Source organism: Ascidiella aspersa, chromosome 1 (genome assembly GCF_963924565.1).
Source record: "Ascidiella aspersa chromosome 1, kaAscAspe10.2, whole genome shotgun sequence".
In the NCBI taxonomy this organism is placed as follows: Eukaryota; Metazoa; Chordata; class Ascidiacea; order Phlebobranchia; family Ascidiidae; genus Ascidiella; species Ascidiella aspersa.
The window spans coordinates 655,343-675,915 of record NC_139447.1 but is presented as its reverse complement, the minus strand read 5'-3'; the positions used below and the strand labels follow the sequence as shown (position 1 = coordinate 675,915).

Sequence of the window (20,573 nt, the reverse complement as noted above, 5' to 3'; positions counted from 1 at the left end):
ATATTAAAGCTTGTCTTAGCTAAATGAAATTAACTTGTCTTGTGTGTTATTATCAGCCGTGATATTCTGCAACTACTTGTCCTATCATCTGAGTTGGCTCACCACATATTGGCTACATTCTTGCGCAGCGGACCGTAACGTTAATACAGCGTGGAAAACTAAAGCGCTAAAGATTTAAATCACTAGCGGTTTTATTCTTTTACCAGACTTGAGAAACTAAAGTTTCAGTGACCTTAATTTAAAAGCTTTCACTACCACAACGAAACAACACTCGATGCTGCTCTTTCACCTAAGTTGGTTCGCCACACCCTCAGGCTATATTACTACAGTCTTGCGCTGCAGGCCGTAACATTAATACAGCGTGGAAATACAAAGCAGTAAAGATTTAAATCACTAGCGGATCAAAGACTATTGGTTTAACAGAGTTAAGAAACTTAGTAACCTTCAGTTGTACCTTAAGTTACTACATCCAGTAATGCGTAACCATTACGTCACAATTGCGCTCTGTGTAACATCGACCTATATTGGCCTAAAGCTGCAAGAACTTGAGTTCCCAGTAGCACCAGCGTTGACGGAAGTGATTGGTGGCACGAAAAACGCTGACGGCGCATAGTATGGCTGCATTTAAAGCAAGCAGTTTAAGCGTTACAGACCTTAACATATGCGCAATGTGTATTGTTTGATCAAGTTATTCTGGAGTCGTACTGGCCAACGATGACAGCACCCATATATAGTAAACAAGATGCCTTGGGAAAGATTTACCGAAATCAGTCGGCTTGGTCAGGATTATATTGCAAGCAAGGCGAGGCTAGAAAAAGAACTAGCCAGAGGTGAGGTAGCATATTTAGAATAGTCTAGCAAAGCTAGCAGGTCAGGTCACACGCTATTTATAGATGTTAATATATATATGTATATATATATCATATGTTTCACCGGCAAAGGCAGCGTCATTATGTTTATTCACATAGAATTGACAAAGCAGGTTAATGGTAAAACAGGATTTCACAAATTTCTCCTGTTAGTTCATTATGAATATGCTGCCTCGGTTTTAATCTAACAGCACAAATTAGACAAACCTGTGATATGTCATTCAATTTAACTTTTTGAGCAAGTTGATTGTTGTGCTATAGATATCTCTAAACTACCCCGCTTTGATAAGTCTTTGAATGACCTGTAGCAATGACTTAAGTCACTGTTTTTAAATCACTTAACTTGGCTTAAGTCTTTCGGGCAAATGACTTGGGTTAAATCAAGTGTTTTTACTAAGCAGATTTTATCTTAATTTTTTGCACCTAAATCAATTCGCCTGCTATATCGGACGAGTTCACCAAATGTAGTAGTTATGGGCTTATGGAATGTTGCACCGTGTGACTCATAAACTCTACAAATTGCATTTTCTGTTAAATAAGACCATTAATGCGAGTAATATGCGAATCTATTTTATATGCCTGATAACGTATAATTTTAATTTAAATAGAAAGTTTTAATAATTTTTAAACCAAATAAAGAAAACATTGTTTGTGCCATTTTATAAATGTTATAATGACGTCAGTATGCGACCTGCCAAGTTTTTTTTCGCTTGATGGTCAAGTGTGAAATATCTCAGCTTGATTTCCTTTCCCTTGCTGGTCTAGCAAGACTTGTGGGCAAAGTTTATGATTTAATGCTTAATGCTTATGTAACATGTCCCACTGTTTGTGCTTGTGGTTATAGCGAATTCGCTTATCACTACAGTGGTAATTCTTCCCTGGGTCAGTCCGTTAATCCATTTGACAACTGACCAGCTAATCCATAACTTATTCGCTTTTGCGTTATAAATTTAAACGCCAGAGTTGTAAAGTACTCAATAATTATATTGCCTCAGTTAGGGCCCTGTTTTGTTGTACTGTGAGCTGTGGTAATGACAGCGCATTTTTATACTGGACTTTTAAACTGTAAATTACAATTCGCTATATGACAATAAGCACTTTGAAATGCTAAAGCAGTTGGTTCAGTTACGATTAAATAGAGTCACATGGTTCGGTTTTCCTCACACCAGGGGTCGGCAACCTTCCGTACGCAGTGTGCCAGTTTATGAGCAAAGTCAAACTATAACAACTTGCGTGCCAAACATTTTTCTATGTTTGGTTTTGGCAATCAGGGCTGCGGAGTTGGTTAAAAACAACCCGAGTCCGACTCGTACGTCACCAATTTACGAAACTAAATTAATGTATATATTCCGCAATCCACTCATAGGGTGGTCATGGTGTACCACGAGCATATCCTTGGAAAGTTTCTTCCGTTTGCTATTCCATCTTAACAATTTACAGTTTGCTGCCTTATCAGTTTCGAAATTTGGTACTGCGCATGCGCACACGTCGGACTCGGGTAGTTTTACCTGGTCTTACTCGACTCCCGAGTCCGACTCAGCAGCCCTGCTGTGATCTGACATCTAATTACGTATATTTGTTGAAATATACTTCGATGCTTTTAAGCCGATACCTAGAAGTGTTAACTATTAGTTTCGTTTTTGTTCGTTTCTCAGTCGCACAAAAACACACGTACTTACTTTCAATGTAGAACAGTGGTTCTCAACCTTTCCAGCTTACGGACCGGTGGACCTTCAAAAAATAAAATCAACCCAAAATGTAATTATGACAAAGGTATGTAACTTAAAAGCAAATAACGAAAACTTGTAATGAGAATGTAATGAGAAATTTGCTGCTGTCTTTTTGATACCAAACGTGTTATACGTGGTTCTATTAAAGTTTTTCACGGACAACTGGTCTTAAAGTTTAGGATTTAAACAAGTTGTAGTCTACTTTTAAAAAGTTGGGCACAACACTTGCAGCATTGTGACGGGATGAAGTCAAAAGTAGCCCGTTAGCTCTGTGTTACGCCACAACTCTGCAAATTACGGAACTGGCTAAGTTCTAAATTTGATGGACAAGTCGCCTTTAACATCTTGCTTTTTGCAATTGATCTATAAATTTGTAATATATTTGGCGGACCGACAGGAAAGTTGACGCGGACCGGCGGTTGAGAACCAAATGTAGAATGCCCTGCTTTAACGTAGTAAACGTTACGCCAAATTTGGGGCATTGTGACGTAATACGAACGGTTAATAATAAACAACAAGTATAACGCCCACAAAAAATAATCTTAAATACAACACAGTTACGACACTTATTTGTGACACGAACTGGCAATGTGTGCAACCATTTAGTTAGAGCTAGTGTTTGTGATGTAATAGTAATGTTAATGATGTGGTAGTGATGTAATGGTTGCACTTTCTTAAGTTGATATAACGTGCGCGTTAAATCATTTGGCGTGCCATGCATCTCGCGTTCTAAAAGCGGCACGCGTGCCAGGGGTTGACGACCCTTGCCTTACACCAGTGGTTCTCAACCTGTGGTACACGTACCACTAGTGGTACGCGAAGTCATTTTGGGTGGTACGCTGTACGCAGTATGTTTTTAAGTAAGATTACAGTTTTACCAAAAGGTTAAGCATTTTTATTGTAATAAACTATACATTCATTATAATGATTGTATAGTTAAATATTTTATGCTTCTTTAACGATAAGAACTATTATGTTTCCGGAACATCTATGCAAATTTATTAAAGTTAAGTTTTTCGACAATTTGTTGGTACGCACCAAAATCATAGAAGCTCGAGGTGGTACGCAGTGAAAAAAAAACCACTGCCTTACACCATTCAAAACGCCTAGGGCAGGGGTTCATAAACTTTTTTTCGCCGTTGACCCCAATTGAATTTTGCTTCGCGTGGACCAAGGAAGGCGAGAAATTTTAAAAAATGTCGACATAACTTGACGTCACAATACAAATGGACTTCAGGAGCACGCTGATTTCGGTCCAAAAAATGTGAAAGTAAAATAGAGTCTAAATACATTCAGTGCTAAACTGTTTCATTTTCAATAAAAAGTATTTTCTTTGGAAAATTAATTGCTTTTTAAATATACACTTATATTTTAATTTGGATTTCATGGAACCCTAAAACTAGTTAATGGACTCCCAAGGGGTTCATAGACCCCAGTTTATGAACCCCTAGCCTAAGGTCACTGATGAAACCTTCTTTTGTTGTCACGCTCTGCTGCTACGCTCCAGTGCGCACGGTTGCTAGTAATATAGCTTGAGGCTTTTGTGAACTAACTTAGATCAAGTGACTGAGCTAATGCAGTTGGACGATTAGAGCAGTTGCACTATTATTTGCTTTTTAGTAAACTACAAATAGATGCTGCAGTAAAGTGTGGTTAGATGCCAGTGTAAGAATAAGGTGCTATTTTACATTAAAAGTTGGTTTTATAGGAATTGTCAGCTTTGTTTTGTCTAGTTAATTTTGCCCTTGTTTTTAAGTGTAAGTGTTATATGAATGGATTAACATCAAATGTTGTGGCAATTTTCTTTTTAGGTTAGCTTTACAAACTGATATAAAGTTGTTATTCACCTGGCTTACCGGCTATCCGAATGCAAACATGTCAGCTAGTTATTTACCCTTGTTATAAAACATACAGCCTTGCATTGTAAAGCAACAGTTTAAGGTAAACAGCTTTAAACACGACAGACGACAATTGTTGTAGTTAGACAGTATTAAAAACCTTTTCATAATTGTTTTTTACCAATAATATACACTTAATCAAATCGTATACATAATGAAAGAACCCTATGTCAAAAGCCTTTCTCACTTTGCAAATTTACAAATCTTAATTCATAAACTATTCAATCTGTTAGTTGTATTGTTTTTTGACGTAACTAGTGACTTTAACCTAAATTTTAAGAAGTGCCTGTAGATCAACTGACAGACTACCGTGGTCTCACCCGAATGCTTCGCGGGCCACACAAAATTCTTTCGCGGGCCATTTGTGGCCCGCGGGCCACGTGTTCGTCACCCCTGTTTCAAAACACACAGCCTTACATCGAAAAGCAACAGTTTAAGGAAGTAAAAAGCTTTAACCAAAAATTAATTTAACCTATAAGCTTTTGCGACTTCTTAAATGCATTAATGCTCTTTTAGTTGTACATTTGCATGCAGGTGTGGCCGATATCAGCAGGTTTTCGGGGTTTAATTGTTTTTGGCGTAACTAGTCATTTCGCCCCCAAATTTAAAAGGAAAGGCCTGTAGATTAACTGACAGTGTCCCATCTTACTATAATATTAGTTTGATGAATGTGTTGATTTTCAGAGTTTAGGAAAGAAACATGTCAAACCACGAGATTGAAGTTGCGTCGAAAGCTTTAAAATATGAGAGTGATGATGGATTTTCTGATGATTCTGTTGCCACGATTACAGATTGGTCATCACAAGAACATCAACCTGTAAGTGAAGAGTCCGATTGTGAAGAACAAAGTGACTTGGATCAAATGAATACAAGGAAAGAACAAAGCAAGGATCCGTCAACACAAAATACAGAGTCCCGTTGTCACATTTGTGAAAAGTGCTTTAAGAATCGTTACAAACTAAAACATCATTTAGCTGGAGTTCACTTCAAGAAACACAAATGCAAAGTTTGTGGGAAAATATTTGGGGCAAATATCGACCTTGAATGCCACGTGCGAATTCACACTGGAGAAAAACCATACAAATGTAAAGAATGTGAAAAGTGTTTTAGCCAGGCAGGACATCTTAAAGATCATGAAAGGATTCACACTGGAAAAAAACCTTACAAATGTAAAGAATGTGGAAAATGCTTTAACCGTGCACAACATCTTCATAGACATGAAAGAATTCACACTGGAGAGAAACCTTACAAATGTAGAGAATGTGGAAAGTGTTTTACCTATGTAGTAAGTCTGAAATATCATGAACAAGTTCACACTGGACAAAAACCCTACAAATGCAAAGTTTGTGGAAAGTGTTTTAACCAGGCAGGAAGTCTTAAAGTTCATGAAAGAATTCACACTGGAGAAAAACCTTATAAATGCAAAGAATGTGGAAAATGCTTTAACCGTGCACAACATCTTCAAAGACATGAAAGAATTCACACTGGAGAGAAACCTTACAAATGTAGAGAATGTGGAAAGTGTTTTACCTGTGTAGTAAGTCTGAAATATCATGAACAAGTTCACACTGGACAAAAACCCTACAAATGCAAAGTTTGTGGAAAGTGTTTTAACCAGGCAGGAAGTCTTAAAGTTCATGAAAGAATTCACACTGGAGAAAAACCTTATAAATGCAAAGAATGTGGAAAATGCTTTAACCGTGCACAACATCTTCAAAGACATGAAAGAATTCACACTGGAGAGAAACCTTACAAATGTAGAGAATGTGGAAAGTGTTTTACCTGTGTAGTAAGTCTGAAATATCATGAACAAGTTCACACTGGACAAAAACCCTACAAATGCAAAGTTTGTGGAAAGTGTTTTAACCAGGCAGGAAGTCTTAAAGTTCATGAAAGAATTCACACTGGAGAAAAACCTTATAAATGCAAAGAATGTGGAAAATGCTTTAACCGTGCACAACATCTTCAAAGACACGAAAGAATTCACACTGGAGAAAAACCTTGCAAATGTAAAGAGTGTGGAAAGTGTTTTAACCATTTGGCAAGTATTAGAAACCACGAAAGAATTCACACTGGAGAAAAAGCATATAAGTGAAAACAATGTGGAAAGTGCTTCACAAGATCTTCAAGCCTTAACTCACATGAAAAAACTCACACTGCATAAAACTTTACAACTTCAAGTCAAAACATATAATTTTAAAATAATGATGTCAATTGCAAGCATTAAAATTGTGTATATAAAACCTCTCAGAAATACATAAACAAAATGTGTAGCACCACTAAACAACTAATGAATAATATCACATGTGATGGAAAATTTATCGTATCGCGTTTACTTCAAATGTGTTGCTTTATTACCACTTAAGCTCTTTGGCGCTGTTTATGCAACCTTGGATGTTACGTAATGGAAACTTACTGGCACAAACCGCGTATAACCAAAAGGTCAAACATAGGCAGTAATATGCTACAACTGTAATAAGTTGCTCAATGAGTCGTTCTAAGTCCGCTCTCCACACCTTACACTTTGGATACGACCTTTAACAATTCACCGAATTTGTTTATGCACATATTGTTAGTGCACCTTGGTTTACAGTTTTCAAAGTTATAAATAACGTTTTGTCTTTATATAAATTGACTAAGGAAAAAAGAAGTTTTAGTAAGTTTCAGATTAGTCTGTTGTAGTTGACTATACCTGTGTTCTGAAACGTTTTTGCACTACGACACTTCTAAACGTTAAGTCGCACGTACAGCTTCTAACATCGAACAACTCTCATGTTTCATACTCTATACACCAGTGGTTCTTAACCTTTTTTCAGACGCGCCCCCTTTGGCAATTTTCCTCGTGCCCCCTACGAAAAGAAGTCCGTCATTTTTCAGTGAAATATCACTCAAATAACATGAAAATAGTGAACTGTATTGTTGGTCGCGCAAGGTGCGAAAAAAATTGGGTTTATTTGGTTAGATTGGCTAAAGTGTAACTTAGGAGACTTTTTCGCATTGGGCACACAACAAATTTAGTGTGCTCGGCACATTGATTTCTAACGAGCTGATATTGACAAATATGTTGTGAGGGCGTTTAGTCCACAGTTGTACGGCTGTGATGTCATGCGCAAATAAAAATATCAAGCGCAAAAGTTGCGTTATCGTTGTTCAAAAGATGCGACGACGCACAATACAACGGCAATATTGCAAAAACAATATCGATTCGCGCAAAAAACATCGAGACAAATCAAAAACAAAAGTATGATAGAGATTTTTTTTTTCAGTTTCAATGTTAAAGTTGGCAAAAGCAGAGTTTGTACAGGAGTGGTGCGCAACCCAAACCAATAAAATCACTGCAAAAAAATCAAAATGATAAGTAGAGCTCGCTCAAGAATTGTTAGCGCCCCCCTTCTAAACCTATTTTATAGTTGTTTTTTCATAAACATTTATTGGGCCACAGAATTTTTGTGCAACGAAAATGGGCCACGAAGGAAAAAAGGTTGAGAACCACTGGTCTAGCCCGGTAGCTTGAAAGCGCAAAAGCGTTGAAATATTAAAGAACAACCTTAAACTTTATGTAATAGCTAAATATAACTTGATTTAAAGAAAAAACTTGCTTTCGTTATATTATACAACTTCAATGCATAAGTATACAGACAGCGCTGGTCTAGATTAGGGTTACCATATTTTCGTGGCCTGAAATCCGGACACTCTTTAGTCCCCACAAGCGGTTTTTTAAATGAGGTATGAACACATTGTCTGTCAATATGACGTCACACTAGCAATGCTTTGCCTATCCATTGTATACCGGAGTGGATTTTTGTTGGATTTCGCTAGTCCAGGGGTGTTCAAATTATTTCTGCCATGATCCACCACAGACAAACCTGACAACATGATGATCCACCAAATACGAATAGTAAACATATTGGACACGCTTTAATTGTTATGGTGCTTTATTTATGTAAATGTGCCCTACAAAATATTGATAACTTTGTAAAAACCCAAAAGTGAAGTGTGCTATACAGCACCAAGATTTTAGTGAGAACAATGCTAGGTTGGTTTAGACCAGGGTCGGCAACCTTTTTCTAGTCGCCGGCCAACACCAAACTCAGAAAGGTCTTTGTGCGCCGCACACAATGTTAACTGAGAAAAATTGTGTTTTTTCACTTAAAAACTTGTTTAATTACATTTAAGAAGGCAGCAAGTGTTGGCGCACAGCGCGAAAAAAAGCGTTGTTTGGTTTAAAATTGGAGCCCAAACGTTGTTATCCATACTACAAATGAAAAATGTAATAAAATAGTTTGAAGAAACGCGATAACTTCCAGGCGCACATGGCGAGCGCAGCGAGCGCGATTTTTTAGGTATACCAGCACCTCTTTTAAATTTCTGGCAAGTTTTTATTACATTGCCGAAAATAAAAATATTAAAAATATAATACGTTTTCCGTTAACGGTAAAGAAGCGCTGATCTAATTCAAAAGATCGCATCAAAACGTAAACAAGTTGGACGTAGAAAGATGATTCGCGCCAAGCGGGAAAATTTTTCGCACTTACGTATTTAAAATAGTCAAAAAGTATTTGAAATGGACTCGTGTCTAGTTTGTCAAAGAGGCGGCGGACCAAATGAATTACATTGGCGGGGCGCATCCGGCCCGCGGGCCGTATAGGTTGCCGACCCCTGTTTTAGACTTTAGGTCTTACAATAGCATCGAATTGGGGCTTTCTGTCGCTGACTGATATCCTCAAACGCTCACAAAGATTAGCATTTGGGAGTCTCCCTCTATGCTTGACTTTTTACAAAATTCATCGACACTGGCAATTGGTATTCATATGAAAACACTGTAGAAAGTTTTTTTTCAAAGACTACATTGGAAGATCCGCACAAAACGCTGAAAAGATCCGGAACCGGATCGCGATCCGCCATTTGAACATGACCGCACTAGGCTAGTATTGGGCCATCTCTGATTTGACCTCTGGTGATCTCTAGGCTAGGGTTACTATATTTGATAATGCGCAAATCCATAACAAATTTACCTCATTTCATTGACCAACTTTAGAATATTACCAAAGTACTTTACCGCCATTGTTTTTTGTGAAAGAAGGATAAACACGAAACTATACACAAACAGAAAATAAATGTTGTATTGCAATACACGTATAAGTTCTCACCTGGTCTGCAACAGACTTCTTGTTGCGCTATTTTTCTACTGCTTTTACTGCTTTATAATTTTCTTCAGCGAATATACGCTCATATCGTTTCAGACATGTTCTAAATTTTGCAATATCGAACAAGATATAAGGCCTTCAGCTATTGGCCCAGCTCCACTCAATCATCCATGTATCCCAAATAAAGCGCAGTATTGTCGTTTATGACGTAACAATGAAATTATTACCCGTAACGCAACAAACAATTTAAAAAATTCCGGACATTTAAGCATATTTTGGCATTTCCCCCCGGACGCAGTTTGAACACTATGGCAACCCTAGCCTAGATGCCAATGTACGTTAGAAAATTAAACTAACACAAAACGTAAACGGGGAAAAATGCAAGTCAATGAATTTCATAATTTTAATCCAAATGCCGAAGGCACAATGGAAACAAGTTACAGTTCATTCATATGGCTGTAATCTCATAAGTTGGAGCAGACTTAAATTCCGTTAAAGTCCACGGCATCATAGATGTTGTGTGTTTTTAAATGCTCGTGTGAATTGACTTCTCTGCTGGCCAAAGTGGAAATTTTTCTAATATTTTTATACCACAAGCTGTCGATAAAGCACGATTATTAGGCGTGACGAGATGCATTAACGCGTGACGAGTATGTAGCAACCAGACGCTTTACTTTAGAATTTGTTTACTTCGTTTCGCAGATTACAGATTCGTGTTGCTACAAAAGACTGCTTAAAATGTTACTGGTTCGTGGTTATTGTATTGCATAATACTTAAAAATATCTTGGTTGGAAGCTTGATAATCGCAAAGCCAAAAATATTGAGTAAATCGACATCATCTTGATGAAGACAGATAACACAATACCAAAATACCAAAATGTGAGTTTATTTTAAATTTAACTGAGCAAAGAAATGAATTACAGCAATGCATTTTCTGTGTCTGATTCAGCATCCTCACATCCCCTTGGAACAGTTCTCGCACCCCTTGGTTAAGAAACCCTGGCCTAGAGCTTTACAGTTTTAATTGAATAATTGTTCGAGGCTCGCGTTATATTTACAAATCTTGATGACAATATTTTTTAAGTTACATACATTTCCGCTTAGTTTATTAGTTATTGTGAGTTATTTCATAGGTTTCAAAACATCCCAGCCCGGCTAAAACATTTTTCACAATTCCAACATTTGAAAAGTTTTTTTAAGTATGAATTTTTCTATGTCTACTAAGGTGTCCTGACCGACTAAAGCATTTTTCACAAACTTTACATTTATAAGGTTTTTCTCCAGTATGAGTTCTTTCATGGGCTTTGAGGCTTTCGACATGGTTAAAACATTTACCACAAACTTTGCATTTGTAAGGTTTTTCTCCACTGTGAGTTCTTTCATGAATTTTAACGTATTCTGACCCTTTATAAGGTTTTCCACAAACTTTACATTTAAAAGGTTTTTCCCCAGTGTGAGTTCTGTTGTGAATTTTAAGATGTTCGTTTTGTCTAAAACGTTTTCCACATTCTTTGCACTCGAATGGTTTTTCTCCAGTGTGAATTCGTTCGTGCGTCTTCAAATTGTGAGCTTGGCCGAAACTTTTATCGCAATAGGCACATTTAAAAGGTTTTTCTCCAGTGTGAATTCTCATGTGAGTGTTAAGATCACATTTCATTCCAAAAAGTTTCCCACAAACTTTACATTTGTGTTTCTTAAAGTGAAATGTGGACAAATGTTTGTTGAGCAAAGGACGCTTTTTAAACAACTTTTCGCAAATGTGACATCGGAACTCCATGTTGGTGGTTTTGTGTTTTAATTTTCTTTTCACACTTGTTAGATCCTTTCGTTTGTCTTTTTGCTGTTTATCGATTTGATTAGAGTCTTTCATTCCTTCACAATCGGAATCTTCACTTACAGGTTGATGTTCTTGTGAAGTCCAGTCTGTAATCGTGGAAACAGAATCGTCAGAAAATCCATCATCACTCTCTTTATATAGCTCCATCGTAACAAAATCACTTTGGTAGTTTGACATATTTTTACTTCTGTAAATTTAAAAATTTTCACGCAATCCCATCAAATCAACGACAAACAAATATCGCTAAAATCTCCAAATAAAGGCTATTCAGCTATTGTTAAAATATTGTTCTTATTTAAAACGTTCTTGAGGGACTCTAATGCACGCTAGTTACTGTAGTGTGCGCAGCTTACAAATAACAATGCTTGTTGTTAATGCTTTTAATAGGGTTCTTAACCAGTTGAGAGCAATCAATCGCAAAACAACAACGCAATGCACTCTTCACGAATCCTATCCTTTTTATAAAACATTTTGTTTTGTTTTAGTTATACCTTATTACAAGCGGATCTTTTAACATTAAAACAAAGAATACAAAGTTACTACATCCAGTAACGCGCAGCCATTACATCACAATTGCGCTCTGCGTAACGTCGCCCAATATTGGCCTAAAGCTGCAAGAACTTGAGTTCCCAGTAGCACCAGCGCATATAAACATACAATGTTGCTTTTGCAACTAAACGCTTTTGAGCAAACTGCTACTACTCTGCACATGAAACTTCTCACACAAGCTGCTGGCCCAAACATTTGATTGACACTGCCATATCGGTAAGCGTTAGCGGAAGTGATTGGTGTCACAAAAAACGCTGACGGCGCATAGTATGGCTGCATTTAAAGCAAGCAGTTTAAGCGTTACAGACCTTAACATATGCGCAATGTATATTGTTTGATCAAGTTATTCTGGAGTCGTACTGGCCAACGATGACAGCACCCATATATAGTAAACAAGATGCCTTGGGAAAGATTTACCGAAATCAGTCGGCTTGGTCAGGATTATATTGCAAGCAAGGCGAGGCTAGAAAAAGAACTTGCCAGAGGTGAGGTAGCATATTTAGAATAGTCTAGCAAAGCTAGCAGGCCAGGTCACACGCTATTTATAGATGTTAATATATATATGTATATATATATCATATGTTTCACCGGCAAAGGCATCGTCATTATGTTTATTCAAATAGAATTGACAAAGCAGGTTAACGGTAAAACAGGATTTCACAAATTTCTCCTGTTAGTTCATTATGAATATGCTGCCTCGGTTTTAATCTAACAGCACAAATTAGACAAACCTGTGATATGTCATTCAATTTAACTTTTTGAGCAAGTTGATTGTTGTGCTATAGATATCTCTAAACTACCCCGCTTTGATAAGCCTTTGAATGACCTGTAGCAATGACTTAAGTCACGGTTTTTAAATTACTTGACTTGGTTAAGTCTTTCGGGCAAATGACTTGGGTTAAATCAAGTGTTTTTACTAAGCAGATTTTATCTTAATTTTTTGCACCTAAATCAATTCGCCTGCTATATCGGACGAGTTCACCAAATTTAGTAGTTATGGGCTTATGGAATGTTGCACCGTGTGACTCATAAACTCTACAATTTGCATTTTCTGTTAAATAAGACCATTAATGCGAGTAATATGCGAATCTATTTTATATGCCTGATAACGTATAATTTTAATTTAAATAGAAAGTTTTAATAATTTTTAAACCAAATAAAGAAAACATTGTTTGTGCCATTTTATAAATGTTATAATGACGTCAGTATGCGACCTGCCAAGTTTTTTTTCGCTTGATGGTCAAGTGTGAAATATCTCAGCTTGATTTCCTTTCCCTTGCTGGTCTAGCAAGACGTGTGCAAAGTTTATGATTTAATGCTTAATGCTTATGTAACATGTCCCACTGTTTGTGCTTGTGGTTATAGCGAATTCGCTTATCACTACAGTGGTAATTCTTCCCTGGGTCAGTCCGTTAATCCATTTGACAACTGACCAGCTAATCCATAACTTATTCGCTTTTGCGTTATAAATTTAAACGCCAGAGTTGTAAAGTACTCAATAATTATATTGCCTCAGTTAGGGCCCTGTTTTGTTGTACTGTGAGCTGTGGTAATGACAGCGCATTTTTATACTGGACTTTTAAACTGTAAATTACAATTCGCTATATGACAATAAGCACTTTGAAATGCTAAAGCAGTTGGTTCAGTTACGATTAAATAGAGTCACATGGTTCGGTTTTCCTCACACCAGGGGTCGGCAACCTTCCGTACGCAGTGTGCCAGTTTATGAGCAAAGTCAAACTATAACAACTTGCGTGCCAAACATTTTTCTATGTTTGGTTTTGGCAATCAGGGCTGCGGAGTTGGTTAAAAACAACCCGAGTCCGACTCGTACGTCACCAATTTACGAAACTAAATTAATGTATATATTCCGCAATCCACTCATAGGGTGGTCATGGTGTACCACGAGCATATCCTTGGAAAGTTTCTTCCGTTTGCTATTCCACCTTAACAATTTACAGTTTGCTGCCTTATCAGTTTCGAAATGTGGTACTGCGCATGCGCACACGTCGGACTCGGGTAGTTTTACCTGGTCTCACTCGACTCCCGAGTCCGACTCAGCAGCCCTGCTGTGATCTGACTTCTAATTACGTATATTTTTTGAAATATACTTTGATGCTTTTAAGCCGATACCTAGAAGTGTTAACAGTACACCGAAAAGCCATCGCAGACTCGCCGAATCTGTCGATCTATGATGCAAGCAGAGCAAGCCAGAAAAACAACTGGCCTGCAGTGAGGTTCGAACTCACGACCTCCGGTCAAGCCGGGACCGTCGCTCTACCAACTGAGCTATGCAGGCTCAGAGAGGAGCGAGTCGAGAAACAACCATGCGCCAATACTTGCACATTTTGTTAGTACAAGCAACTTCACACTGGGGGATCATCAGTCCGTATCAATCAATGAAAGACACACACAAACATGTGTGTTTAATAACATCTGTGATCCAGCCCCTCGGAAGTTGCTTTATGACCAACGATTACGGCCTCCGCATCAACAGTACACCGAAAAGCCATCGCAGACTCGCCGAATCTGTCGATCTATGATGCAAGTGTTAACTATCAGTTTCGTTTTTGTTCGTTTCTCAGTCGCATAAAAACACACGTGCTTACTTTCAATGTAGAACAGTGGTTCTCAACCTTTCCAGCTTACGGACCGGTGGACCTTCAAAAAATAAAATCAACCCAAAATGTAATTATGACAAAGGTATGTAACTTAAAAGCATATAACGAAAACTTGTAATGAGAATGTAATGAGAAATTTGCTGCTGTCTTTTTGATACCAAACGTGTTATACGTGGTTCTATTAAAGTTTTTCACGAACAACTGGTCTTAAAGTTTAAGACTTAAACAAGTTGTAGTCTACTTTTAAAAAGTTGGGCACAACACAGCATTGTGACGGGATGAAGTCAAAAGTAGCCCGTTAACTCTCTGTTACGTCACAATGCTGCAAATTACGGAACTGGCTAAGTTCTAAATTTGATGGACAAGTCGCCTTTGACATCTTGCTTTTTGCAATGGAGATATAAACGTTACGCCAAATTTGGGGCATTGTGACGTAATAGGAACGGTTAATAGTAAACAATAAGTATAACGCCCACAAAAAATAATCTTAAATACAACACAGTTACGACACTTATTTGTGACACGAACTGGCAATGTGTGCAACCATTTAGTTAGAGCTAGTGTTTGTGATGTAATAGTAATGTTAATGATGTGGTAGTGATGTAATGGTTGCACTTTCTTAAGTTGATATAACGTGCGCGTTTAATCATTTGGCGTGCCATGCATCTTGCGTTCTAAAAGCGGCACGCGTGCCAGGGGTTGACGACCCTTGCCTTACACCAGTGGTTCTCAACCTGTGATACGAGTACCACTAGTGGTACGCGAAGTCATTTTGGGTGGTACGCTGTACGCAGTATGTTTTTAAGTAAAATTACAGTTTTACCAAAAGGTTAAGCATTTTTATTGAAATAAACTATACATTCATTATAATGATTGTATAGTTAAATATTTTATGCTTCTTTAACGATAGGAACTATTATCTTTCCGGAACATCTATGCAAATTTATTAAAGTTAAGTTTTTCGACAATTTGTTGGTTCGCACCAAAATCATAGAAGCTCGAGTTGGTAGGCAGTGAAAAAAAGGTTGAGAACCCCTGCCTTACACCATTCAAAACGCCTAGGGCAGGGGTTCATAAACTTTTTTTCGCCGTTGACCCCAATTGATTTTTGCTTCGCGTGGGCCAAGGAAGGCGAGAAATTTTAAAAAATGTCGACATAACTTGACGTCACAATACAAATGGACTTCAGGAACACGCTGATTTCGGTCCAAAAAATGTGAAAGTAAAAAAGAGTAAATACATTCAGTGCTAAACTGTTTCATTTCCAATAAAAAGTATTTTCTTTGGAAAATTAATTGCTTTTTAAATCTACACTTATATTTTAATTTGGATTTCATGGACCCCTAAAACTAGTTAATGGACTCCCAAGGGGTTCATAGACCCATTAAAAGTTGGTTTTATAGGAATTGTCAGCTTTGTTTTGTCTAGTTAATTTTGCCCTTGTTTTTAAGTGTAAGTGTTATATGAATGGATTAACATCAAATGTTGTGGCAATTTTCTTTTTAGGTTAGCTTTTACAAACTGATATAAAGTTGTTATTCACCTGGCTTACCGGCTATCCTAATGCAAACATGTCAGCTAGTTATTTACCCTTGTTATAAAACATACAGCCTTGCATTGTAAAGCAACAGTTTAAGGTAAACAGCTTTAAACACGACAGACGACAATTGTTGTAGTTAGACAGTATTAAAAACCTTTTCATAATTGTTTTTTACCAATAATATACACTTAATCAAATCGTATACATAATGAAAGAACCCTATGTCAAAAGCCTTTCTCACTTTGCAAATTTACAAATCTTAATTTATAAACTCTTCAATCTGTCAGTTGTATTGTTTTTTGACGTAACTAGTGACTTTAACCTAAATTTTAAGAAGTGCCTGTAGATCAACTGACAGACTACCGTGGTCTCACCCGAATGCTTCGCGGGCCACACAAAATTCTTTCGCGGGCCATTTGTGGCCCGAGGGCCACGTGTTCGTCACCCCTGTTTCAAAACATACAGCCTTACATCGAAAAGCAACAGTTTAAGGAAGTAAAAAGCTTTAACCAAAAATTAATTTAACCTATAAGCTTTTGCGACTTCTTAAATGCATTAATGCTCTTTTAGTTGTACATTTGCATGCAGGTGTGGCCGATATCAGCAGGTTTTCGGGGTTTAATTGTTTTTGGCGTAACTAGTCATTTCGCCCCCAAATTTAAAAGGAAAGGCCTGTAGATTAACTGACAGTGTCCCATCTTTACTATAATATTAGTTTGATGAATGTGTTGATTTTCAGAGTTTAGGAAAGAAACATGTCAAACCACGAGATTGAAGTTGCGTCGAAAGCTTTAAAATATGAGAGTGATGATGGATTTTCTGATGATTCTGTTGCCACGATTACAGACTGGTCATCACAAGAACATCAACCTGTAAGTGAAGAGTCCGATTGTGAAAAACAAAGTGACTTGGATCAAATGAATACCAGGAAAGAACAAAGCAAGGATCCGTCAACACAAAATACAGAGTCCCGTTGTCACATTTGTGAAAAGTGCTTTAAGAATCGTTACAAACTAAAACATCATTTAGCTGGAGTTCACTTCAAGAAACACAAATGCAAAGTTTGTGGGAAAATATTTGGGAAAAATATCGACCTTGAATGCCACGTGCGAATTCACACTGGAGAAAAACCATACAAATGTAAAGAATGTGAAAAGTGTTTTAGCCAGGCAGGACATCTTAAAGATCATGAAAGGATTCACACTGGAGAAAGACCTTACAAATGTAAAGAATGTGGAAAGTGTTTTAGCCGGGCAGGAAATCTTAAATCCCATGAAAGAATTCACTCTGGAAAAAAACCTTACAAATGTAAAGAATGTGGAAAATGTTTTAGCCGGGCAGGACATCTTAAAGGTCATGAAAAAATTCACACTGGACAAAAACCTTACAAATGTAGAGAATGTGGAAAGTGTTTTACCTATGTAGTAAGTCTGAAATATCATGAACAAGTTCACACTGGAGAAAAACCTTACAAATGCAAAGTTTGTGGAAAGTGTTTTAACCAGACAGGAAGTCTTAACGTTCATGAAAGAATTCACACTGGAGAAAAACCTTATAAATGCAAAGAATGTGGAAAATGCTTTAACCGTGCACAACATCTTCAAAGACATGAAAGGGTTCACACTGGAGAAAAAACTTTCAAATGTAAAGAGTGTGGAAAGTGTTTTAGTGAAACAGGAGACCTTAAAACACACGAAAGAATTCACACTGAAATAAAACCTTACAAATGCAAATATTGTGGAAAACGTTTCAGCCATACAGGAAATTTAAAATGTCACGAAAGAATTCACACTGGAGAAAAACCTTTCAAATGTAAAGAGTGTGGAAAGTGTTTTAGTGAAACAGGAGCACTTAAAAGACATGAAAGAATTCACACTGGAGAAAAACCTTTCAAATGTAAAGAGTGTGGAAAGTGTTTTAGTGAAACAGGAGCACTTAAAAGACACGAAAGAATTCACACTGGAGAAAAACCTTACGAATGCAAAGTTTGTGGAAAGTGTTTTAACCATTTGGCAAGTATTAGAAACCACAATAGAATTCACACTGGAGAAAAAGCATATAAGTGAAAACAATGTGGAAAGTGCTTCACAAGATCTTCAAGCCTTAACTCACATGAAAAAAACTCACACTGCATAAAACTTTACAACTTCAAGTCAAAACATATAATTTTAAAATCATGATGTCAATTGCAAGCATTAAAATTGTGTACATAAAACCTCTCAGAAATACATAAACAAAATGTGTAGCACCACTAAACAACTAATGAATAATATCACATGTGATGGAAAATTTATCGTATCGCGTTTACTTCAAATGTGTTGCTTTATTACCACTTAAGCTCTTTGGCGCTGTTTATGCAACCTTGGATGTTACGTAATGGAAACTTACTGGCACAAACCGCGTATAACCAAAAGGTCAAACATAGGCAGTAATATGCTACAACTGTAATAAGTTGCTCAATGAGTCGTTCTAAGTCCGCTCTCCACACCTTACACTTTGGATACGACCTTTAACAATTCACCGAATTTGTTTATGCACATATTTTTAGTGCACCTTGGTTTACAGTTTTCAAAGTTATAAATATCGTTTTGTCTTTATTTAAATTGACTAAGGAAAAAATAAGTTTTAGTAAGTTTCAGATTAGTCTGTTGTAGTTGACTATACCTGTGTTCTGAAACGTTTTTGCACTATGACTCTTCTAAACGTTAAGTCGCACGTACAGCTTCTAACATCGAACAACTCTCATGTTTCATACTCTATAGACCAGTGGTTCTTAACCTTTTTTCAGACGCGCCCCCTACGAAAAGAATTCCGTCATTTTTCAGTGAAATATCACTCAAATAACATGAAAATAGTGAACTGTATTGTTGGTCGCGCAAGGTGCGAAAAAAATTGGGTTTAATTTGGTTTGATTGGCTAAAGTGAAACTTAGGAGACTTTTTCGCAGTGGGCACACAACAAATTTATCGTGCTCGGCACATTGATTTCTAACGAGCTGATATTGACAAATATGTTGTGAGGGCGTTTAGTCCACAGTTGTACGGCTGTGATGTCATGCGCAAATAAAAATATCAAGCGCAAAAATTAAACTTTGCGTTATCGTGTTTCAAAAGATGCGACGACGCACAATACAACGGCAATATTGCAAAAACAATATCAATTCGCGCAAAAAACTTCGAGACAAATCAAAAACAAAAGTATGATAGAGATTTTTTTTTTCAGTTTCAATGTTAAAGTTGGCAAAAACAGAGTTTGTACAGGAGTGGTGCGCAACCCAAATGATAAGTAGAGCTCGCTCAAGAATTGTTAGCGCCCCCTTCTAAACCTATTTTATAGTTGTTTTTACATAAACATTTATTGAGCCACAGAATTTTTGTGCAACGAAAATGGGTCACGAAGGAAAAAAGGAGAACCACTAGTCTAGCCGGTAGCGTGAAAGCGCAAAAGCGTTGAAATATTAAAGAACAACCTTAAACTTTATGTAATAGCTAAATATAACTTGACTTAAAGAAAAAAAACTTGTTTGCGTTATATTATACAACTGCAATGCATAAGTATACTGACGGCGCTGGTCTAGATTAGGGTTACCATATTTTCGTGGCCTGAAATCCGGACACTCTTTAGTCCCCACAAGCGGTTTTTAAAATGAGGAATGAACACTTTGTCTGTCAATATGACGTCACACTAGCAATGCTTTGCCTATCCATTGTATACCGGAGTGGATTTTTGTTGGATTTCGCTAGTCCAGGGGTGTTCAAATTATTTCTGCCATGATCCACCACAGCCAAACCTGACAACATGATGATCCACCAAATACGAATAGTAAACATATTGGACACGCTTTAATTATTATGGTGCTTTATTTATGTAAATGTGCCCTACAAAATATTGATAATTTTGTAAAAACCCAAAAGTGAAGTGTGCTATACAGCACCAAGATTTTAGTGAGAACAATGATAGGTTGGTTTAGACCAGGATCGGCAACCTTTTTCTAGTCGCGGGCCAAAACCAAACTCAGAAAGGTCTTTGTGCGCCGCACAAAATATTAACTGAGAAAAATTGTGTTTTTTTACTTAAAAACTTGTTTAATTACATTGAAGAAGGCAGTAAGTGTTGGCGCACAGCGCGAAAAAAAAACGTTGTTTGGTTTAAAATTGGAGCCCAAACGTTGTTATCCATACTACAAATGAAAAAAGTAATAAAATAGTTTAAAGAAACGCGATAACTTCCAGGTGTACATGGCGAGCGAAGCGAGCGCGATTTTTTAGGTATATCTCTTTTAAATTTCTGGCAAGTTTTTATTACATTGCCGAAAATAAAAATATTAAAAATATAATACGTTTTCCGTTAACGGTAAAGAAGCGCTGATCTAATTCAAAAG

At 37.1% G+C, this 20,573-nt stretch overlaps 1 protein-coding gene and 1 pseudogene across 1 annotated transcript; both read left to right on the top strand.

Annotated features, from left to right (window-relative positions):
* Nucleotides 1-5,197: 5,197 nt before the first annotated feature.
* Nucleotides 5,198-6,661, top strand: LOC146166408 (uncharacterized; annotated as a pseudogene).
* Nucleotides 6,662-16,947: 10,286 nt separating this feature from the next.
* LOC146166407 (uncharacterized) lies at nucleotides 16,948-18,258 on the top strand. The gene is made up of 3 exons (XM_083392427.1): nucleotides 16,948-17,613; nucleotides 17,698-17,808; nucleotides 17,986-18,258. The coding sequence occupies exons 1-3, from the start codon at nucleotides 16,948-16,950 to the stop codon at nucleotides 18,256-18,258; spliced, it is 1,050 nt and encodes a 349-aa protein (XP_083248553.1).
* The last annotated feature ends 2,315 nt before the right edge of the window (nucleotides 18,259-20,573 follow it).

Excerpts from the sequence above, each read along its gene's own strand:
- LOC146166407 (XM_083392427.1), top strand. The coding sequence starts at position 16,948 with ATGTCAAACCACGAGATTGAAGTTGCGTCGAAAGCTTTAAAATATGAG. Across the intron at positions 17,614-17,697 it reads GTGGAAAGTGTTTTACCTAT|ACAGGAAGTCTTAACGTTCA; the intron begins GTAGTAAGTCTG and ends TGTTTTAACCAG. Across the intron at positions 17,809-17,985 it reads ATCTTCAAAGACATGAAAGG|GGAGAAAAACCTTTCAAATG; the intron begins GTTCACACTGGA and ends AGAATTCACACT.